At 40.1% G+C, this 23,538-nt stretch overlaps 1 protein-coding gene across 1 annotated transcript in view; it reads right to left on the minus strand.

Moving 5' to 3' along the window:
* The window catches only part of LOC136872117 (uncharacterized), a 740,234-nt gene that overhangs the window by 255,966 nt on the left and 460,730 nt on the right, over positions 1 to 23,538 (minus strand). Inside the window, exon 8 of the mRNA XM_067145963.2 lies at positions 12,648 to 12,760. Within this exon, the coding sequence (XP_067002064.2) occupies positions 12,648 to 12,760 (113 nt within the window). The remainder of the gene's footprint in view (positions 1 to 12,647; positions 12,761 to 23,538) is intronic.

Genomic DNA, 23,538 nt, shown 5'->3' on the forward strand with positions numbered 1-23,538 from the left:
TGGCGCAGAGTTTGCAAACGGCGTCCAATGAGATCCCACACGTGTTCGATTGGTAAGAGATCCGGTGAGTACGCTGGTCACGGAAGCATCTGTACACCTCGTAGAGCCTGTTGGGAGATGCGAGCAGTGTGTGGGCGGGCATTATCCTGCTGAAACAGAGAATTGGGCAGCCCCTGAAGGTATGGGAGTGCCACCGGTCGCAGCACATGCTGCACGTAGCGGTGGGCATTTAACGTGCCTTGAATACGCACTATAGGTGACGTGGAATCATACGCAATAGCGCCCCAAACCATGATGCCGCGTTGTCTAGCGGTAGGGCGCTCCACAGTTACTGCTGGATTTGACCTTTCTCCACGCCGACGCCACACTCGTCTGCGGTGACTATCACTGACAGAACAGAAGCGTGACTCATCGGAGAACACGACGTTCCGCCATTCCCTCATCCAAGTCGCTCTAGCCCGGCACCATGCCAGGCGTGCACGTGTATGCTGTGGAGTCAATGGTAGTCTTCTGAGCGGACGCCGGGAGTGCAGGCCTCCTTCAACCAATCGACGGGAAATTGTTCTGGTCGATATTGGAACAGCCAGGGTGTCTTGCACATGCTGAAGAATGGCGGTTGACGCTTGGCGGCGGATGCGCCGATTCGCGTGCTGACGTCACTCGGGCTGCGCCTGGACCCCTCGCACGTGCCACATGTCCCTGCGCCAACCATCTTCGTCACAGGCGCTGCACCGTGGACACATCCCTATGGGTATCGGCTGCGATTTGACGAAGCGACCAACCTGCCCTTCTCAGCCCGATCACCATACCCCTCGTAAAGTCGTCTGTCTGCTGGAAATGCCTCCGTTGACGGCGGCCTGGCATTCTTAGCTATACACGTGTCCTGTGGCACACGACAACACGTTCTACAATGACTGTCGGCTGAGAAATCACGGTACGAAGTGGGCCATTCGCCAACGCCGTGTCCCATTTATCGTTCGCTACGTGCGCAGCACAGCGGCGCATTTCACATCATGAGCATACCTCAGTGACGTCAGTCTACCCTGCAATTGGCATAAAGTTCTGACCACTCCTTCTTGGTGTTGCATTTGCTCTGTTAGTCAGTGTATAAGAAAACATAAAGGTCCAATAATACTGCCCTGAGGAATTCCCCTCTTAATTATTATAGGGTCAGATAAAGTCTCGGCTACTCTAATTCTCTGAGATCTATTTACTAGAAATGTAGCAGCCTATTCAGTCACTCTTTTGTCTAGTCCAATTGCACTCATTTTTGCCAGTAGCCTCCCATGATCCACCCTCTCAAGTGCTTTAGACAGGTCAATCACGAGAGAGTACATTTGACCTCCTGAATCCAGGATATCTGCTATATCTTGCTGGAACCCTAGAAGTTGAGCTTCAGTGGAATAACCTTTCCTAAATTCGAACTGCCTTCTATCGAACCTGTTATTAATTTCGCGAACATGTCTAATAAAATCAGAAAGAATGTCTTCCAAAAGCTTACATGCAACACATGTCAAACTTACTTGCCTGTAATTTTCAGCTTTATATCTATCAGCCTTTCTTTTATAGATGGAGGCTACTATAGCAACTCTCCATTCATTTGGTATAGCTCCTTTATGTAAACAATAATCAAATAAGTACTTCAGATACCAACCCATTGTATTTCACATATACCTAGATCTTATCAATCTCAGCCGATTTACTAGTTTTCAACTTTTGTATCTTATTGTAAATGTCATTGTTATCATTTGTAAATTGTAATACTTATTTAGCATTAGTCACCTCCTCTATCTGCACATTATCCTTGTAACCAACAATCTTTACATACTGCTGACTGAATACTTCTGCCTTTCGAAGATCCTCGCATACACACTCCCCTTGTTCATTAATGATTCCTGAAAAGTACTTCTTGGGACCTGTTTCTGCCTTGAAGTACTTATACATATCCTTCCATTTTTCACCAAAATTTGAATGACTGCCAATTATGCTTGCCATCATGTTATCCTTAGCTGACTTCTTCGCTAGATTCAATTTCCTAGTAAGTTCCTTCAATTGCTCCTTACTTCCATAACCATTTCTAACTATATTTCTTTCCAATCTGCATCTCCTTCTTAGTCTCTTTATATCTCTATAATAATAAGGTGGGTATTTACCATTCATTAGCACCTTTAAAGTTACAAACCTATTTTCACATTCCTCAATAACTGCTTTAAACCCATCCCAGAGTCTGTTTACTTTTTGTTTACAGTTTTCCACCGATCGTAGTTACTTTTTAAAATCTTCCTCATGCCTGCCTTATCAGCCATATGGTACTGCCTAATAGTCCAAATTTGAATACCTTCCTTTCTTTCACATTTATTTTTAACTACGACAAAAACAGCTTCGTGATCACTAATACCATCTGTTACTTCGGTTTCTCTATAGAGCTCATCTGGTTTTATCAGCGCCACGTCCAGGATATTTTCCCCTCTAGTTGGTTCCACCACTTTCTGAATTAGCCAACCTTCCCATATTAGCGGAGCGGAAAGGAACTGGCCACCCTACTGCTTGTAAACTCCGGCTCAGGCACACCTCTGCGGAGGTTCGGACCTGCCTTCGGGCAGAATACACCTTTACCCTTTACCATATTTGCTTATTTGCCATTTGTTGGTCATGCTTCCTGTCGTTCACATTAACTTCCCAACTGACAATTGGTAAATTCAGATCTCCTGCTACAATGTCATTCCTTTCCATGTCGTTTCCCAGATACTTCATTAGCTTATCAAATTATTCTGAATCAGCATCAACGCTACCCTTTCCCCGTCTGTATACTCCAAAAACATCAATTTGCCTATTATCTTTAGTATTGAGCATATCACTTAGAATTTCATGTTTGCCATCTTCAACTTCGTCTTAGCTTACAAATTCTTATTTCACCAAAATGAATACTCCGCCTCCCACCATTCCTACCCTATCTATACGATACACACTCCAGTGCCGTGAGAAAATTTCTGCATCCATTGTATCATTTCTCAGCCATGATTCAACTCCTATTACAATATCTGTTAAGTATATATCTATTAAATTACTTATTTCTATTCCTTTCTTCACAATACGTCTACAGTTCAACACTAACACTTTTATGCCATCCCCACTTGAATTCCAGATCTCTGTAACCTTATCACCGCTTTCCCTAGACCACCACGTTTCCCTGTATGTACCTCCCTATTACACTTCCAAACAAATTTCCTAACTTATACGTACCACTGTGGTTTAAGTGAAGGCCATCTGAGCGCAGATCCCCATCTCCTACCCACCCATTAGGATCTAGAAATCTCATTCCCAGATTCCCACATACCCACTCCATAGGCTCATTTAAATCCCCAATCACCCTCCAGTCAGTATCCCTCCTACACAGTATTCCACTGATAACAATCTCCGTTTCCTTAAAGTTCACCCGTGCTGCATTTACCAGATCCCACACATCCACAACTATGTTGGTACGTACACCAGCTTACTTACGTTGTTGTAACCAACGTGAAACACTGCCACCTTCTCCTCCTCCTTCTCCTACTTTCCTCAAAATCTGCCTCAACCTAATTCCTGGATAACACTCTACCCTGGTTCCCTTTCCTCCACGCACTTTACCGACATGTCTAGCAATGGAATCTCCCATGACCAGAGCCTCAACCCTACCCATCGAATTTGATCCCTTCCCGTCCTGATCATCCCTATCTTTCCTGACAGCTGCAGAAAGTACTTCCTCCTCCCTTTTCTCCCTCCCATGACTCTGTTCCACCTGTATTTTCCTATCCTCAACTCTACATTTCTCTTTCCTACCTTTTCCCTTCCTCCTACTTCTACACATCTCAGCAACAGTTCCCTGTTCCTCATCTTCCCTCTGTTATTCTACGTGCAGTGACTCGTACCGATTTCTCACAGACACCTGTCCTGAATTCTCATCCTGAATAGAGCCCTTAGCCAGCAATCTCCTTCCCCTTAGAACATTAGACCACCCGTCTTCTACAATTCTCTCCCCTTTCCTTCCCGTCCCTCTTTTACACCTACTGTATCCTGTATATTATTTGAGGGAGGCCTACCTTCTTTCCTGTCTTTTGAGAGAATCCTACTTATCTCCCTCGAACTCTCCAACTCCTCCCTCATACTCCTCAATGCCTGGCCACACACTACACTTGAACTCCTTAGCCATTCTTTACGGAAAAATGAAAAGGAAAGGATTAATAAAATAACTGATTACGTTCAAAAGAGTAAAAGGAAAGAAATATAGTCTAGGACAGTACACAAAGGTCACACGGCAATAAGGTAATTGATATACCACTACACTACAATATTACTTAGTCGTACCCTATGTTTATCGTACAACACCACAACAGAATAAAAACTTCCGTTAATTTCTGAATACCGAAAGGAATACACAAGAATTATACAATTGTAAACTGCAGTTAAGCCTATGCTAATGAAAACTACAGAATTCTAGTAAGAGAATTTCTACGGATACCTCTACTGTACTCAGTGGTTTAGTTGGACCGTACCGGGCAGGAACGCCGTTCCGGAAAATACTTTCCCGCTTTACAATGACGTAAGATTTTTACATTCAGTAAGAAAATCTTATAGCCTATACATAGCACTGAAACGTCATGGGTGTACTCTAGTGGACTAATATGGAAACTTACGGTTTTATGTTCATAAGATACGGTGGATTTTACACTCCTGGGTGGTTTTCTGGTTCTCTAATGTTGGCTACACTGCTATTGGATTCGGTGAGCGGGAAGTGAGCACAACAACCTTCTTCCACTTGTTATGTTTGTGTGAATCCAAGTGAATCCAAAATATTTGCAATAAGATGGGTAGCATCGAGCCAGAGAACTATAAAAACTGTCTGGGAAAACTATAGTTCACTAGTAAAACATTTTTGTGAGCCCAAAAATGAACCACCAGAGAGACTCCAAAGAAAGAGCAAAATTCCAAGGCCTAGAAAATATGTTAACATGTGTAGAATTCCTAGAAAATAGAGCAATTATGTATGATACTCTTGTTGAATTAGCTGATTTGTCATTAGAGTTGCAGAAAAGAGAGACAAGTCTGACAGAGGCTCAAAATGCAATCAAGTACACTATAAAAGTGTTAGAATCTATGTGTAACTTAGATCCTGGAGAATACTAAAGAACAGTTCTTAAAGCAGCAGAAAACAAAATATTTAGAAACATAGGATTACATGATTCTAAAAAAAAGTTGTAAAATTTGACAGAAAGCAGTTTTTCAGAAGTCTTGTGAACAATTTAAACAACAGGCTTATGGAAAATGTGTCCAAATCATCTCATCTTGGTTCCAGCTCTAGTCAACAGAGACATGAGAGAATGACAAAAGGTATCAGTGATTCAAAGGTACTATACAAAAATAACTGGTCCTCCGCGTCTACTTTGGATATATACTATGGTGATGAGAGTGTTGGCAACCTTTGTGACTTTTTCCAAGTGTCAGACAAGACGAGGTACATTAATGCGTTTAGAAAGTATGTCAAGACCAAGGAAATTCCAGTGGAGCTGAAGCCTTTAATCAAGACTGTACATACCATTCCCATCTCTTCAACAGAAACTGAAGGAGATTTCAGTACCATGAATGAGATCCTGACCGAAAAGAGAAATAGGCTGCTGGATGCAAGATCAAGCGGACTTATTTTCATAAGCAGCGTTGGACCTCCTGTGCATATATTTAACCCACAAACATATCTCAAGTCATGGCTACGAAAGGGGAGACGTTCAGCTGATGAAACAACTTGTCGGAAACATGAGGCCGTTGATTTTGACACCCAATACGAGTCCATTTGGAAATTGCTAATGTGAGTTCCTGTAAATATTTCGTTCAAACTAAATCACTGACTGTACTACATAAATATTTTACAATAATATAATAAGCACGCTAATTTATAATAAGATATTACTCGTATATTACAGTACACTACCATAATTTTAAACTACGTTCAAGCGTGTACTATTTATAGTAACGCATGTTACTACTAAGTACAAACAGAAATGAAAATTGCAAGTTTGAAATTTGCAAGAACTACTCAAGATTACCAAGAAAGGCGAATGCTTAGGCAGATTATTATTAGTATTATGCTCTAATAGATACATACGAAAGATACACACACAGATATACATACAAATATAGCAGGCAAGATACTATACCATCTAAATATACCGTATCTACACTACAATTCTCAACCGAAGTGTGGTTATATGATTTTTACCACGGGTGGATTATTATTATTTTCCATACTACGCGGGACGGAGAATAAAAGTGTCCTTAAATGCTGAACAATAAGCGGTTGTCTACAGTAATTTATGTCAAAACTACGCCGGAGGCTACAACTGCAATATTATTGGGATATAGGAATTTGATTATTAACTTTTACTCGATGAATAAACGAAGGTGCAAAGTACAGAACATCAGCTGGGTTTTGTATTTGTTTGCACAACTACCATGTGCATATCGGAATGCAGCAACGATCGTCAACTCTTGAGTACCGTGTGTTCTCTTTAACTTCCTTTTAAATCGACGTTTACAGGCTATCGTGTTATTACCTTCGTGATAGTTTGAACGGATATCTACACGGAATACCGGTACCGGAAAAGTTGCAGAAGTTACATCTCCTTATGATAATCTGCCTTTGTATTTTACCAACGAACCTACAGATACTTAAGAATATTTATGTTTGAACTGAATTAAAACTTAATTTAAATTTAATATTATTACCTAATGTATTTCCTAAACCTAAATTCGAAACAACGTACACCTAGCTAGCCTACTTAACCTAGAAACCGTAATCTACTGAACACCAACTGAACTACTAGTTATAAATTTCAAATAAATATCACTACTCCCAATTTCTACCAAAAGTCAATAAACACCGAAATATAAATAGCACACACGCAAAAATTAAGCGAGTTCAATAGGTTTTAACTACTTTATCACTACAATAATATAAGAGCACTCTCAACAGCCGACCATTCACAAGCGCATCCAGTTGAGAATTATTTACACAACTGAGAAACATTATGGCAGATCATGCTGGTGGTGGTGGTAGTGATTGTTTTGCGGGGTCTAGTTGCACTGGTATCGATTTCTAGAAATGGAAGTTCACTTACCATTCAAATACTTCCAGTGAGATTGATTGAAGTGAAGCGCTAATTATCTTGTTAACTTCTTCGTTAAGTCATTAACAGAAATATTGATCTATTAACTTGAAGAGCGAGATGTTAGAAACACCGGTACAACGATGATTAGACTATTTTCCATTTGTGGATATACCGCCATGTTCTTCCCTCTCAGTTACGACTATGGTTATGAGGTCTGTCTGTTAGGTCATCAGCCCAGAGGCTGGTTGGATCCTCAAATAGCACCACCAAAGGTTATGCGATTATAAGGAAACCGCAAAAACCAATGGCAGCACCAAAAAGAGGCGTACTAGGCAAGACGAGGAGTGAGGTAGTTTGCCATTGCTTTCCTCACTGGGTCAGAAAGTGCTATTGCAGCACGACTGACCCTATGAGCAACACCTTTCATAACACTAAGATGCACTCGTCGTGCTCTGAATGTCATTACTCAGCACCACCCATACCCCAACAGCTTCCATATTGTCACAGCCATGGATGAGACTGGGACTTCGGTGGAAGCTACACTTTACTCTGGCCTGTGCCAAGAGATGGATATAAAAGTACTGTATCCATCATGAAATGGCAGCAGGCAAATGAGAATCGCAGGAAAATAGATAAACATAATATTGTGAGAAAACCGCAGTACTAACACCCATGTATTATACATCAAAAGAAATGTCTTCATCTGAGGATTAATAGAAAAATATTGTTTTTTCATTAACTACTTTATTTGCGTAAAATAGTCATTTATTCGCAGAATACGATGCTTATGTCGTATTCGCCGGTAGATGACCCTCTGAAAGTTGTCTCCACTAATATTCGTATGTCAGCCCGATAGAGGGTTCTGTGCAAGTTGTCTATGCGGATATTTCTATGTTAATTGTATGTGAAATCAAGTTATCACAAGAATATTAGTCGTTGCTCCATGTTGGTTCTAACAAGCGAGAAACAAACAAATACATCTCAGGATATTATATATTTCGAAAAGTCCTTTATTACGAAACTTACATTGAATTATTCAATGCAGGATTATTAAAGGCATCTATATGCACTACCAAACATGACATTCCGCTGTGGAAATGGTAACTGGATATTTTAATTTTACTGCCACAATGGTTTGGTTGATTTTCCACAACCTCAAGTAAACGACGTACTTACAAGTATGATAATGATTTCAAGACCCGTTTAAGGCAGTATGACAGTACAATGTATTCTGCGTTAACCTTAGCGTATACAGAGTAATAACTATAGATTTAAAAAGTAACAAATAAAATTATAATCATATTGTTACGTACTCAGGTGACCGTGAGCGTTGTCACCTGAAAGGGGTGACTAAGTCAGCTCGGGGAACTCCCCGGCCCTTCCGAGTACATACCGTCCTTCATCTAGTTTCTCCACGCGATTTCTGGAAGATACGACAGGAAGTTCCATCTCCAGCCGAACCCTGACTGTTCTAAAATACCATTTCACTCAGCATGAATAAAATTATTTATCACCTAGATTGTAGCGACTTATTCCCTCACATTACATGTCGATTTCCATTAAATTCTCTTCAGCCGTTTTCTCGTGGTGCGGGTACATACATACATACATACATACATACATACATACATACATACATACATACATACATACATACATACATACATACATACATACATACATACATACATACATACATACATACATACATACATACATACATACATACATACTGTCCCCTTCAAATTTGGCCACAATACACATTTTATTGTGTTTTCAAGTAAGAGGCTATTATTTCATTAGTATGGGTGATATATTTCCAGCCCTGGGTTATAGAGACGTGTCCGCATGTACGGAACCGTTTCTCATCAGCCGAGAGCAAAGTATTGACTTTCAATCGACCGGTCAGTTTTGTCACATGACCCACTGGGAACGTCCTATCATGTGTGGGACGACGGCCAATTACGAGTCAACCCACCTTGAGAAATGCTTAAATACCCAAGTTTTCAGAAGAAACGCTCTCTTACTCTTAATTATTCGCGCTCTAAGTATTTGTTCTACTGGCTCGTACTTGCATTGTTCCGGGATTTTACGACGCAGACACTCTGTCACTGGACTCGGCAATATTTCTACTCGATGGCAGTACAAATCAACTACCTTCTTATAGTACATTAGTCAACGAGTCCGGCAGATTTTCGCGGGCTAATTTACGTGTTATTCATCTCTAAAACTCGACGTAATTGTGTGTGGAATATCTTCTAAAAATTTGTGTCAGTTTCAGCCTTCACCGTACTAGAAGAAAGAAGAGGATCGCCACGTGGTTATTAGAGTTCGTCAAGATGTTTCAACGATTTGAGGAGGAGACCTAGAGTGTTTCCGCATTGGACTTCACTGTTGCGATGGTGTACTAAAATGTAGGCGACATCCAACATGGGGAGATAACGACGGAAACAGATAACCAACAATATGTGATCCAGTAATTCCAGATCATCGGCAGAGATCCAGTTTCATCATACATTTAAGTACCCTTTTCTAATGTTTTATCTGTTCATCTTTGTAGAAATAATGCTTACATATTCATCAGTGGTAGTATTTCTTCTAGATTTACAGTAGTAGTTAATATTTTCATCCTTCTTTCACATGGGGAACGGTAGTGTTGTCACGTTGTGTGTGAGTGATTACTGGATTCTATTAGAGTAGCTAGGATGTGCCCTTGTTTTCTATGATTACTCGAAATGTCCTACTTAGTAGTCTAGTGTAATTTAAAAATCACTGTCCTCATCGATAGATAATAATTTAATTATTAAAATATTTTCAATATGGAAGTCATGTGAGACAGATTTACGACATGTTGTCACGCCGGATTTCAATGTAAATTTTCTTCTTGTTGGATTTAACGCGTGTTAGTGTCATCTGGCTTATTGTCGAATTCTGGCTTACGTAAATTTAATATCTAGCACATATAATAATAATAATAATAATAATAATAATAATAATAATAATAATAATAATAATAATAATAATAATAATAATAATAATAATAATAATAATAAAAGTTCCACCTTGGGTTAAATGAATGAGTAAGGGTCATGAGTTTAAATATTGCTCGATCTTGTTGTAAGATGTTAATGTGTGCTCAATTATGATGAATGTGAGCCTGGAATATGGCCGAATGCTGATGGATCGTTTACTGCTTTTTATTGAATTATTGAATTCTTTTATTGAATTTTATTTGATGAATACGTGTGTGGTAAAACGTAAAATCTTCAAGTGTGGAGCACGCGTTGATTGATGAACGTAGAGTTAAATAATAATAATGTCGTGACTCATGAACTATGAATGCGAATGCTAATGTTTGACCTGTACTATGTGCGTATCTGTAGACGACAATTCTTCCAGATATCAACCGCTGATGTCATTATGACTAACGTTGTGAAATTTTCATCATCTTTGACTAAGTGATCAGTCAGATTTCATCACATTTCTGAAGTCGTCAAATGATTTTTTTAACCGATACCGTCATCGTGATACTTCATGTGCCTATTGTAAAAAACAAAATATGAAATTGAAAGTCTAGAATTCGTTGTAAATAATGTAAATAATTCTCGTGTGTCTTTGTGTGTGTGCTGTATCAATTTCAGTGACTTCTGATATTTTTTGAACTATGGTTTTGACCCGGCCACGTGGTCATCATGTTGGACCCAGCACCGTTGTTTGAGTTGATCTGACTTATTGAAAGTTAAATCTTTAGTAAATTTTATTTTAAAATTAAGTTGAGATAAGGTCAAAGTATCAGCCACCAATGAATAACGAGAGATTATTTCATGCGTCTGGACAAAGTTTACTGTTACTGTAAAGCTTGTAATGTAAAATTTTCTCAAGGCGTCAGATGTTAAAGATTAACTTCACGTGTTGTTCAGTCAAATATTAAAGGAAGTTTCGTGGAAATAATTATTGTACGAGCACAATTTGATGGAACTATGTCTGATAGGACACCTTTAAGTAATGCTTTCCGAATATTTTTTTGCCCAGTTCAATGGATCTCACGTTTCATGAATGAGACGATGTAACGTAAGATTATCCACAAGCAGAACAACGTGATTAAATATTTTTTCTTGTAAAATCTTGACGCCATAATTTATTTCAGTTACTCAAAGAATTTAAATTTTCATTTGAAGTAATGGATATTGACATGAATGGATCTGATAATTTAAATACTTACAACCAGTTATGTGTCAGGTAGCTCATTGAGATTTATTTGTTTTCAACTTGTAAATAATTACGGCATTACTAAGAGGAGGTCCTCCCCATATAAATGTTTTTGTTTCGTTGAGCCAGAAGTAGGCTAATATAAATCTGTATACTTACAGCATATTTTGACTTCCAAGGGGTCGGAAGAATTAAATGCTGTATCTAAGGGAACTGGCTGAGAAGACTTTAATTTTGAATTACCACCAAGATTTATTTTATGTTAATTTGTCAATTGCTGTTGAGTGCTAGTGTTAATAAATGTCAAAAACCTGTTGTTTGAACCTTTTTGTATTATTGTCGCTAGTCCTTGTCTCTTTCCCTGCCTTCAAAAATAAGCGAAGCCAGACAGCGAACGGTCCAACCTTGAGACTCTCGCTCTCCAGCTGAGCATGCCAGGTGTAAAGGGGGCAATACATACATACATACATACATACATACATACATACATACATACATACATACATACATACATACATACATACATACATACATACATACATACATACATACATACATACATACATACATACAAACGGAGAGAAATTACGGAAAATTAAAAAATGCATTTCCTTGTTACTATGGACACGACAGATACAGAAATACCATTCTTTTTAAATTCTGATTAATGTACATACAAAAATATTATTTTTATATATACATATATATATTAGCAAGGATGAAATATGCTTAAGAAAAATTATTTCGCAAAGTGTCTAGAATTTTCTGAGTTTTGTATTATCTAGACGAGGCTGGGAAACTTCGTAATGACAGCACCTAGCGCATCACGATTTGCACAGCACCGTTTCTTGCGATTCGCTCCGTAGATGAGAGAGCTTCCGTTCGGATTTTATATCACACAAGTTAGGCCACGATTTCGCCCGCACTTGTCTAGAAAAAGCAAAACTCAGAAAATGCTTGGCCGTTTGAAGGGAGACTTCATCCTTCCTAATTTAAAATATAATACGTTGGAAACAATCCAGCAATAAATGAAAATTGCATCACAGTTCGTTACTCACTTATTTTCTATTTTAGTTTCAAAAATCACCAATATACCAGCAGGAGTAACCATCGTCTAGTCTGGGCCAAAAATATAGTCGTTTCCCAATGTTAATATAGGGACAAGGTCGCGTATGTTCAAGTCATAGTGTATTCCAAGACTTTCTGGCAAGACTCTATATGTATATGATTCTCATTCCTATATTGATCTTACTAGATATTTGTTATAAATGGACATTTTTTGAATCTTACTTGACTTACTCATGACATCAGGCTCTAGACCCACCGATTGTTCAGTACTCCACGTCCCCTCGGTAAACTGCAATGTGGCCACAAACCCATTATAATCGTAAGGCGGGACAGGTGGACCAGAGCTGGAATGAAAAGAATTCCAAGTTTGAAGTGTGACAGTTGTATACTTAAAACATTAAATATTACGAGACAAAACTCTCCCTTCTGTTGAGATCACTACTTAGGACTCCCAGGCGACGTGTTGGGATACTGCTTGGGCTTTCAAGCGCAGTCGCACACGTATGAGGCCCTTCCCAAAACAGCACGCACATCAAATTAAAAATAAAATAAATTAAAGAGCGGATCCAGAGCCACATGACCCTTATAATCGCGTTCTGTGACAGACAGTGATTACCTGTGGATGAATTTAGCCCCTCCCATCTACAGGGGGTAAAATTCATCGAACCAATGCCACAAACCACTTCCGCGCCTAGGTAGCCCCTTTTAGTCTCCTCTTACGACAGAGAGGGTATACCAAGTGTGTATTCCTCGTCTGCGCCCCCCTCCCGCCCACAGGGGTTTCTGATGTCATCACAAGTGTAGCCACAACTTCTCTGATCTGGGCGTGCATCATCGGTTACACTGATCATGTTTCCTCCTAATTCTGGTTTCAAGGAGCTTCTTTACGTCAGATCCTCCTAAAGGGAGATCTGAGGCATTTTTGGGCCTGGTCTGTAATACCACACATTTTCTCACGCGAATGTTAACAAAAGTTCCTTATCGTTAAAGTTTTTGAGATCCAATAGAATACAGGTGCATCAATCCCAAGGTGTCCTCAGCTTGCGAAGCAAGGCGTACTCCACTGCAACAAGATAGTGATGCCTAGTATCTAGGTCATCGGTCCCTAGTGGCATGGCATGGAATGAAGTGCAGTAATAATCAAAATTTAAGATTTGCCCACTGACTAAGGTTAACAAAAATGGTGATGATAAAATTTTATGAATTTAAAATTATCAATCGATCTAATTCTCAATGCCTTACTTTATTACAACATTATTTAAAATAGATTGTAATGTAATAAAGTAGAGTACGGCATTGGCTTTGAAGTGAAATAATATTTCATTCAAATTAAAAGAGGTTTGAACAAACCGTTAAAATGCACAAATAGAGACAAGAACGGAGTTAGAATAAAACTCTTTAACAATAAAATAAAAATTAAATACAGCTAGAATAGAATGAGGGAGTTTTAGACTACGGCGAAGATTGGCGAGGTCCACGCACTCCGTAAGAATGTGTACCACGGTAACATGATCGCCGCAAGTACACTTCGGGGATGATGATGATAATGATGATGATGATGATAATGATGATGATGATAATTGTTTCTTAAAGGGGGCTAACGTTTAGGTCATCGGCCCCTAATGGTACGAAATGAGACGAAATGCAATGACAAATTAAAAGTCCTAAATCCTCCACTGACCAGAATACAAAACGTGAGGATGAAGAATGAATGGATGGAGATGAATTTAAAACAATCAGTGGATGCGACCCGCAATGCCTCACATTCACAGAAACTGACGTAAAACAATAGTATTACTGACCAAGGGACTGCTGCTATAGCATAACACTGAAACGATGATGCTTGCAGCCTGAAGGGGTCCAAAATCCAAGTCTTCGGTCCCTCATAATGGTACTTATCGCTGGAAAAGTAGAACTACGGTATTTGTCAAGGTGCGGTACTAACCAAAAGTAGCGTAGACTCGCGGTATTCCATACATTATGGTACGACTCACAGGTAATGAAATTCGCACATGTAATACAAACCTATGGTGTTTCGCACATTGCGGCGCGATTTACAGGCAACGCAAACCTATGGTGTTTATCACATAAGTGTACTAACCACAGGGACTCGTACTGTGGTGTTCCTCATACAGTGGGTACTAATCATAGGCAAGCCAGAACCATGGTGTCGCTCACCCATGGTGTCACTCCTAAAGTGGTACTAATCACAGGTACTGTAAAAGCCGGCAGTGCACTCTAAGTGGGGGACTGACCGCACGGTGCTCCTGTGTGCTACTAATCACAAACCTATTTGGTATCGAACATAGTGGTACTACGCGCAAGTAATAGCGACCTATGGTGTTCGCCGCGTGGTGGTACTAATCACAAGTAGTTTCATGTTTCTAATACCATCGTCCCATGGTCGCCCCTTTTAGTCGCCTCTTACGACAGGCAGGGGATACCGTGGGTGTACTCTTCGTCTGCGTCCCCGACCCATAGGGGGTTGTGTGTTTGGTCCGTGAGAGGTATTTTATTTCCCTCAAGGACGCCCCTATCCGCCACCTGCGACGCGCCACGTGGGAGTATCACCTCTCCCCTGCTACGCCAGCGTAGTAGGTTCGTGGACATCGGGGAGGATTATCCCTACAGTAAGCAGAAGTGCGTTGCTATCACATGGCCGATCCGAAGACGACATAAAACTACTGCTTCTCTCCGAGAATCCCGAAGGGAAGCCTTCCATACCTTTTAATTTTATTTTATGTCCGGCTCCATGGCTAAATGGTTAGCGTGCTGGCCTTTGGTCACAGGGGTCCCGGCTTCGATTCTAGGCAGGGTCGAGAATTTTAACCATAATTGGTTAATTTCGCTGGCGCGGGGGCTGGGTGTATGTGTCATCTTCATCATCAATTCATCCTCATCACGACGCGCAGGTCGCCTAAGGGAGTCAAATCAAAAGACTTGCACCTGGCGGGCCGAACATGTCCTCGGACACTCCCGGCACTAAAAGCCATACGCCATTTCATTTCATTTCATTTTATTTTATGTATTTATTTACTCGCCAACGGCCGTAGCCGTGTTGAAACACCGGATCCCGTGAGATCTCCGAAGTTAAGCAACATTGGGCGTGGTCAAGATTTGGATGGGTTGCCACGCGCTGTTGGTGGCGTAAGGGAATGGAGGAACGGAAAGGAACTGGCCACCCTACCGTACGTAAACTCCGGCTCAGGCACATCTCTGTGGAGGTTCGGACCTGCCTTCGGGCAGAAACACCCTTACCTTACCTTATTTACTCAAGGAAGGTCAACAGAGCCGAGGCTCTTAACAGTGCAGTACAATAGTTTACAAAATATTAACAATGCAATAATGCGATACTTCTAAATTCGTTCCAGGTTAAGAGAAGAAGAAACCCTTACATCTACATTGACTGCTCATTTTCTTCTATCCATTGATTATTATTATTATTTTTTATTATTTTGAAATTGTTGCTGCCTGTTGTATACCTTCACAGAATAGTGCCCTATGGAGTTACAACCGTCTATATATGTAAAACACAAGCGAGTTTTGTTATATCGATTTTGTGAGAATGACTGAACTTATTGACACCGTAAAGCATTCTGATGATTCTATAGATTTCCAGAGTGCCCATAAAAGCATAAAATATCGACGTGTATTTTTAAACTATTAAAGAAAATTGTATCATTCTGATTGGATAATCCGCTCTCGAGTACTTCAAGCGCACTGCCTGCATGTGCGTGATGGGAGCGCACGTGCGCCGCATGGTGTGACGTCTCCTCGTACATCCTTCGTCGTACTGAATGCTTCAGAACTACGTATGTTTAAGTCCAACGAACACTCTTACGCCATAATCTGTCACGGTGGTTCATAGCCACTTAAAAACATGGTCACCCAGGTCCGGACTTTACATCATATCTCCTTGCCTGTTTCGAGGTTCAAAACTCCATTTCTTCTTGGAGTCTGGCTGTATCCTCCTCACTTCGAGGTTCGAAATCCCATTTCTTATTGGGTTGTTTCACCTCACATCGAGGGCAGGATAGCCGTACTCACACTAGACATCAGTCACTGGTCAATCCGCAGTCGAAGCAGTGGCTGTAGCTTATCACACAGACATCTTCCCGTGACACTGTCCCTCAGCACCCCTCCTGCCTCTCGCCGTATTGCTACCGCCACAAACCTCAACTCAGGAGGAACAACTCAGTATGGAATCGACACCCACGACAACTAACGCTCCTTCGGATTCAAAATATCCATCCCTTCCTCCAGTCCAACGCTCAATCACTTCCATTCGCTCCATACAATCCCGCCCACAAGGCTCTCAAGCATTTCTTCTAGTTAATCCAACTCCTGAATTCCGCTGCGCTCGAGAGATTCTCGCCACAAGCTCCACTTCAACATGAAGAAGAAAAGAGCAGATATTCGACCAACAGCGAATACCATCACAATCAAAGTAAATGGCGAGGAAGCAGCTCATGAACCATCAAATACAATTGGTGCAGCACAACTAGATTCTTCTACACCCTTTCAAACTCTCAAACACCCCACACTCAAGCCCCACCTCCACCCTCTCGCGATCGTATACTCAGCTCTATGCTCGGAGGTTTTGACCCTGCCATTACGGCAGAAGTCATCATACAAGAATTAAACGCCGCGAGAATCCCCGTCCGAAAGGCATTCCGAATAAAGAACTCCTCCGAGCCGACCTTTATGATCCTGCTACTACTCCCGACCATCGAAGACGTCGATCGCCTGCTGTCAGAAGGGGTCTACATCTATCGGCAGCACTATCGTGTGGAGCCGTCTCAGCCCCTACGATGTGAGCGTTGCTTGCAGTATAACCGTCACAGCACCAATCACTGCCACGCAGAGCGCCCAAACTGCGGACGCTGCAGCCAAGCACCCTCCACACCCAGCTGCCCAAATATTCAGGCACCACCTCCTTGCTGCAGCCAACCACTTCCACTGTGGTCTGCGTGCCCATTTTCTTTTCTATCTTTTAGAAACCCTGGCTTAATCCTCTGTATACAAGTTGTTTTTGAAAAAGACGGAAGGATCATCACCATAGTATTACAACACATTAAATGACAGCTTATCGAGAAGAATTACCCTCCATTAATATCATCCACTAATCATACCTTCATTCAATCATACATCCTCCTGTCACCCCTTGCTTGAAGTTATATATTCATTCCGTAATACTTTCACATCAACTACCCTTTCATTTATGAGTTCATACATACATCCGCACCATAACTCATCAGCCAAATTAAAAATAAGTAAATAAAACTAGCAAGCTTCCAGTTATTGACCCAATGTAGCCTAGCCAAGAGCTCAGCAACTTTCCTACCACCATATTATTCACACCGCTCCCAATCATTTCCTTCAACCCTTCACTTTTCCATCTAACAGCCTGAATGCCCAGAGAGAGGGCGTTACTCTCTGAGTGGCCCGCCTCACCCTTCAGGGGAGGAGTGAAAAATATTTATGATGATGATGTTGTGGACTCGTGGTTTATGGATAGTATTTAACGTTGACTACACAAACATTCATCATCATTTTCCAGTTCCACTTTCCCGGGTGTGATGAACAAGCCCTCGCCATTTCTTTCTGTGAGAGTGGAGTTTCTGATGATCTACATCTTCCCATTTCACAGTTTGGCCTTCCTACTGCTCTTTCCCTCTCACTTCTCTGTCACAAACAGTGTCCACCTAATTTACTGTCATGGAAACCCGAAGGAATGTACCTAAACTAGATGATGGAAACAGTTTCGTGCTGTTTATATCAGAACGAAGAACGTAATCGTGAGCACACTGTGGCGAGCCTTATCTGCTAACTCGTATCCCTCTTGGGAGCCACACAAACGTGATTCTGGTGCCGACATCCGAACACCAGACCAGGAGGTCCTGGATTCGCTGCACCAGAGGGTGCCGAGGGAAACAGGTATCAATAGACTGTAGCGAGCTCAAGGAGTCAGTACACAGCAGAATATGTCGGCGCTCATCGGACAGTGCGCACCGCAGAGCTTCACAGATTGTATACAGCAGAGCTCAATGGTCACTGCAGGTTTCTGGGAGAGCAAAAAGAAACCTAGGTTATCGGCAACGAACACACAGCCCACTTTCGTTTCTGCGCTCGAACCACCCGTGTAAATGACGACTGAACCTGGATACCGGCCAAGAACGGACAGGAAGAGCCCCCGATAAATCGAAGGGTCCGTGTTCTCCTTCGGGCCAGTGTGCAGATCCAGGACTATATCAGGTCGTCGTATTAACAACGGAGGTACCCCACTTGGTTGTCTGACAAGGCAGGGAACAGAAAATACGTCAAACAATCTGTGACTATTATCCAGGCGTATTCCAACTGGCCGCGTTGCTCGAAGATAAGCAGCGTACAGTCGACGGTTTCTATTGTGGAATACGCAAGGATAGCTTGTGCGCCTTTTCTGTGTCCAAGGCAGGCGAGCATACTCTCAGGGTTCGATGATTATTATATTTTTAACGTGTGTTCTGAAAAAGACGAGAACGGCTTCTTAATAAACGAATTACTTGCCAGAAATAACGATGGACGTCTTCATTCTACGTACCGTTGGTTATCGCAGAATATGATTTATATTACGCTTTAACTCCAAATCTATCTAGAATGCTTAACCAAGTTGATAAATAGTACTTAAACAGAATCATTTATACAAATTATAAAGTTGAGAAAAGAGAACGAAATCAAGAAAAATTATTATCTCATATTAAACTCATTGAGTCTGCTTCGATAAGGTAAATATGAATGTTGATCATTAAAATGTTAATTATGCATACTAAAAATTACTAAGGTTTGAAATGTACTAATGTTCACCTTAACTTCTAGCATCATACATCATTTACCAAATTAATCTTCGATTCAAATTAACTGTTACGGGGTTACCCGTGGACTGCAGAAGTGAAAGAAGGTGAAGGCTGGAATGGGTCTAACTACCAGGCCGAAAGATGAATTAAAATTTCAATAAAGATTATATTTTCAAAAATAGAAAACAAATTTCGCATAGAATTTCAACAAATAACAACAACTCAACAACTATCCACTAATCAGGTACAAGGTATAATTTTACAAATAAGAGCATGAGAGCACAGTTTTTGGGATCCTTACATTTTACAATCCTTGAACTACTAGCCCAACTTTACCAAGGCACACTTTTTTCAAAGGGCAGGAAAACCCCTTCATACAAGGAGCATTTGCTCCAAAAAGAAAAAAAACATATCAGGCCTCCTAGAGGCACTTTTACCAAGTCAGAAAGAGCCGATCCGCTCTCAATTTTATCAAGCCTATTGAAGGCAATACCATACCTTACAATAAATTGCCATCAAGGCACAACATACAAGAATAACTCAGGGTGTAGCGTTATTAACAAATACGCTACTTGTGATATATATATATATATACAGTATATATGTGTGAACTATCTACTGTCTACGCGACATATATTTATATGGTGTCTCTCATCGGAACTGGTATTTTGGTAAATTAACTAATTCCTCTACGGACATTAAGTTCGCGGGCTAAGTACTGTACTGAGCCGTGATTTTCCCGTTCATCTGGAACTGTTATTCAACTCTATGGAAAGACTAAAACCTTGAGTCTGGTAGACTTGGTTATTTTAATGCATGAGCGCTATGAACTGTTGGAATATTGGTCATATTTCCTGTCTAAACGTGGCAATTGTGACTTTTCGGAACATTGTTTATTGCTTGGTAATACTTCTACGAGATATTATCACATAGTGGAACGATACATGGACTCCTACGCCATCTGTGAGAGTGGCTAGCAACTTATCAAGGTGGTCCGGCGGTCTCCGCCAGAGCGTGTAGCGGGGTTGAGACTGTGTCGCGCCTAGTGACAATGTGTGAAAGGCGCTTTTTAGCTGTTGGACGCGCTCGTGACTGGAAGCTAAGCCATGTCTAACGGCTACGCTGTTACTCAAATAATTATGATTATGGAAGCTGTGGGAATTGGGTGATAAAGGAGAGTATACCTCGCCTAGCGAAGAAGAATAAATTGTGTTGTACAGTATTTAAGTATATTTGTGTTTAGTATGTAAGTCATTCTTATAAAATTCTTATTTGTGAAGTGCCGTAGTAGTTGGTTATAGCACGAGGATGTTACCTGGGCATTACTGATCACCAGAAAAGTTCTCCTTTAGGTCTTTTTACTGTGTATATATCTTTTTTGGTGTAGATTTCTGTATTCTATGTGTGTATTTATTGTAAGTGCTTGATGATGGTGTTTATATTTGAAGTGTGTGCTGCGTAACGGCGAAGTGCAGTGTTTGCTCTAGGTAACAGTCAAAATTCGTTCCTGCCTTTTCTAAATTTTGTGATCCCCTTTGTTAATTCTTGTTTCTGGTGTATCTACGTGTGTTTTCGTGAATTATTTGATTCGTGTGCTGTTTCTTTTGATAAATTGCATCTTCATATTGCCGTGTTTATTGTGGTGCACACTATCGTCTGTTCTCTCTGATATTTTAGTTCCCATATTATTGTTTGGTGATTCGGTTCGCGTGTTTCGGCCTCCTGTTACTCGTGTTACGACCTAATTACTGCGATTGCACTGAACACCACCCATTTCTTTTAAAGGGCATTATTATTATTATTATTATCATTATTATTATTATTATTATTAGTTGCATTTTTCATAGATTCTTATTTGATTCATACGTATGACTAGGGAATAGGATTGTATATTTCTTGCATTTCTGCGGGTGGTTTTGTTTTATTATTGCCTAATGATATGAGGATACCTACATTTATTACAACGATGAAATTCATTAACAATGTAAAAGTTTGAAGATTTAATTGAGGGTTTTGGGCACCCCTAGTATGGAGTGGTTGTTGCTTGGGGCTTATCTACTCTTCTCATTATTGTGGCTTATCTTATCTTAACGCCGTGTGGCAATTAATTGGGCATTATTGTCTTGTGGGCATTCGCATCCGCTGTTGTGTGCCGCTGTAATTATTAGGATGTTTTGTTTTGCGGTATTGAGGCGAGATTGTGTGTTTTTATATCTTGTAATGTGGGTTCCGCCTCATTTAATTGTGCATTTCAGGTCGTGTTGTTGCTAATTACCACATCTACTATGGGGAGTGATTTTATTTATAATTTATTAGTGTTGATTTTATTTTAACTACTGTACGATATGTGTTTTCATATTGGTCGGTTGTAGTGTAAAGTCCCTTTATTTTCATGCATTGTTTGGTTTACGTTTTGTGAGTTTTGTGGGGAATGATCCTTCCACTAGGATGTGTCGGAAGCCCTCTATTAAATAATTTGTTATACATTTTATTAAAATTTTATGTTTGTTCACGAACACTTAATAGTAATTTATTTAGTTTAGCTGTCTGGTGCACCAGAATTTTATTTTACAAAAGAAGAAACTTATTTTAAATAATATTAATTTTATTTATATCTAGATTATTTATCTGACTTATTTTCAGGGATGCCAAAAAAATAATTTTATTTTCTCAAGTTCATTATGTTAATTGGGGTCTAATGATTTTTTATTTTAAATAATATGTAAAAATGAATTTTCTTTTAAGTATAAATTTAATCTAAAATTTTATGTTAGTGTTATTTGGGCGATGTCTGTTGCAATTCCTAATGATCCCATCCTCTAATCTTATTTCTTTTGGGTTAGGCCCTGCACTCTTCCATTTTTCCTTTGATGATGTTGTTTACTGTTTTGCTTCATTCCCTTTTTTTCTGTTTATCTTGTATGCGCACTTCCCTATGACGCTTGTCATTTTCTTGTATTGTTTGAGGGCGTTTCAAGGGGTATCTCGTACCCAGCCTACAGGGCCTTCATAGAAAAATAATTTAATTTAAATGGCCCTAAATGCAAAAAGGAATGGAGGCGTGAATTGGCACTCCCCAATACACATTTTAAAACCTGAGAGGCACTAGGCCGATGACACAGGGGCTATTCCAAAACTAGGGAGGTGACTCGTATAAGAACATTTTTACACATTGAGGAAGAGTGGAAAATTGGTTACGAAAATGTAGTCACCTCAAATCAAAATGAAGGGGAGCTCGAGAGGTAAAAGCACTCTCTGTCCCCGAATCACAGTTAAAGCTATATGAAGTTTTACAAAGACTGAAAGAATTTACATGTTTCAAGAGATAGGTTATATATTAAAGGTTTCGGACCTTCCCCGAGGATTAAACTGCTGAGCTAGAAAGAAAATAAAGATGTTAAACGGCCATTACCTTGTTGAAGAGCGTCTGCCCGAAGGAAGAGGTGCTACCCGCCCCCTGCTACACGTCCATACACTAAGCTAGAGGTGGTTGAAGTGGCGAGGAGCCGTGAAAATCAACAATTTTTATACACTCAGGGAAGATTCAAGACCTTTCATGAATAATTAAGACACACCCAGTCAACTTTATTGGGTAGCTTAGAGTTACACATCAAAATCGAAGAAGAAAGACATGATTGGTCAAAATTTAATTAAAGAAATTCGGGATTGGCTAAGTTCAAAACTGGCGGAAAGAAAGATTAATATTGCCAACCTACAAATGAAAGAACAAAATTTAGTAAAGACAAAAACTTCTGAATACAAAATTTCTTCAAGAAAGTTCATTCACTTCGCACCAGGGTGCATGATCTCAGTTTTACAGTAGAGACATCTATGAGAGAATGTCCACACTTCTTGGTCAATAGAAAACAAAATACGTTGAAATCCACACAGTACTGACAACTTCGTAATCACAAAATTTCCGGTAGTGACATCTTCTGAGAAAACTTATAAGTTGATACAGTTGTTAAAGTTCAGAGTTTCTCCTGTAGAGGAGTACTTTACGGCGGAAAATTCAAATGTGCGGCGTAGAGGTGTACCAGCCGGTACATTAACCATTAAAAAATAACTAATTAAATACATTCTCGCATGAGTGTCTGAATTTTAACATATTACCTTATGGCATTTATTTAAATATGCAAGGGATACTTTTCATGGAGATCCTAGAAATTAACTGTCCTCCTGGAATTATTTAGAAGAAAATCATCATGCCTGTCCATGTGGCTTGATATATGCCATGCTTATCATTCAGGAACATAACCTTATGGTAGAGATACTAGGTTAAAATGGTC

Source organism: Anabrus simplex, chromosome 4 (assembly GCF_040414725.1).
Source record: "Anabrus simplex isolate iqAnaSimp1 chromosome 4, ASM4041472v1, whole genome shotgun sequence".
NCBI classification, from domain to species: Eukaryota; Metazoa; Arthropoda; class Insecta; order Orthoptera; family Tettigoniidae; genus Anabrus; species Anabrus simplex.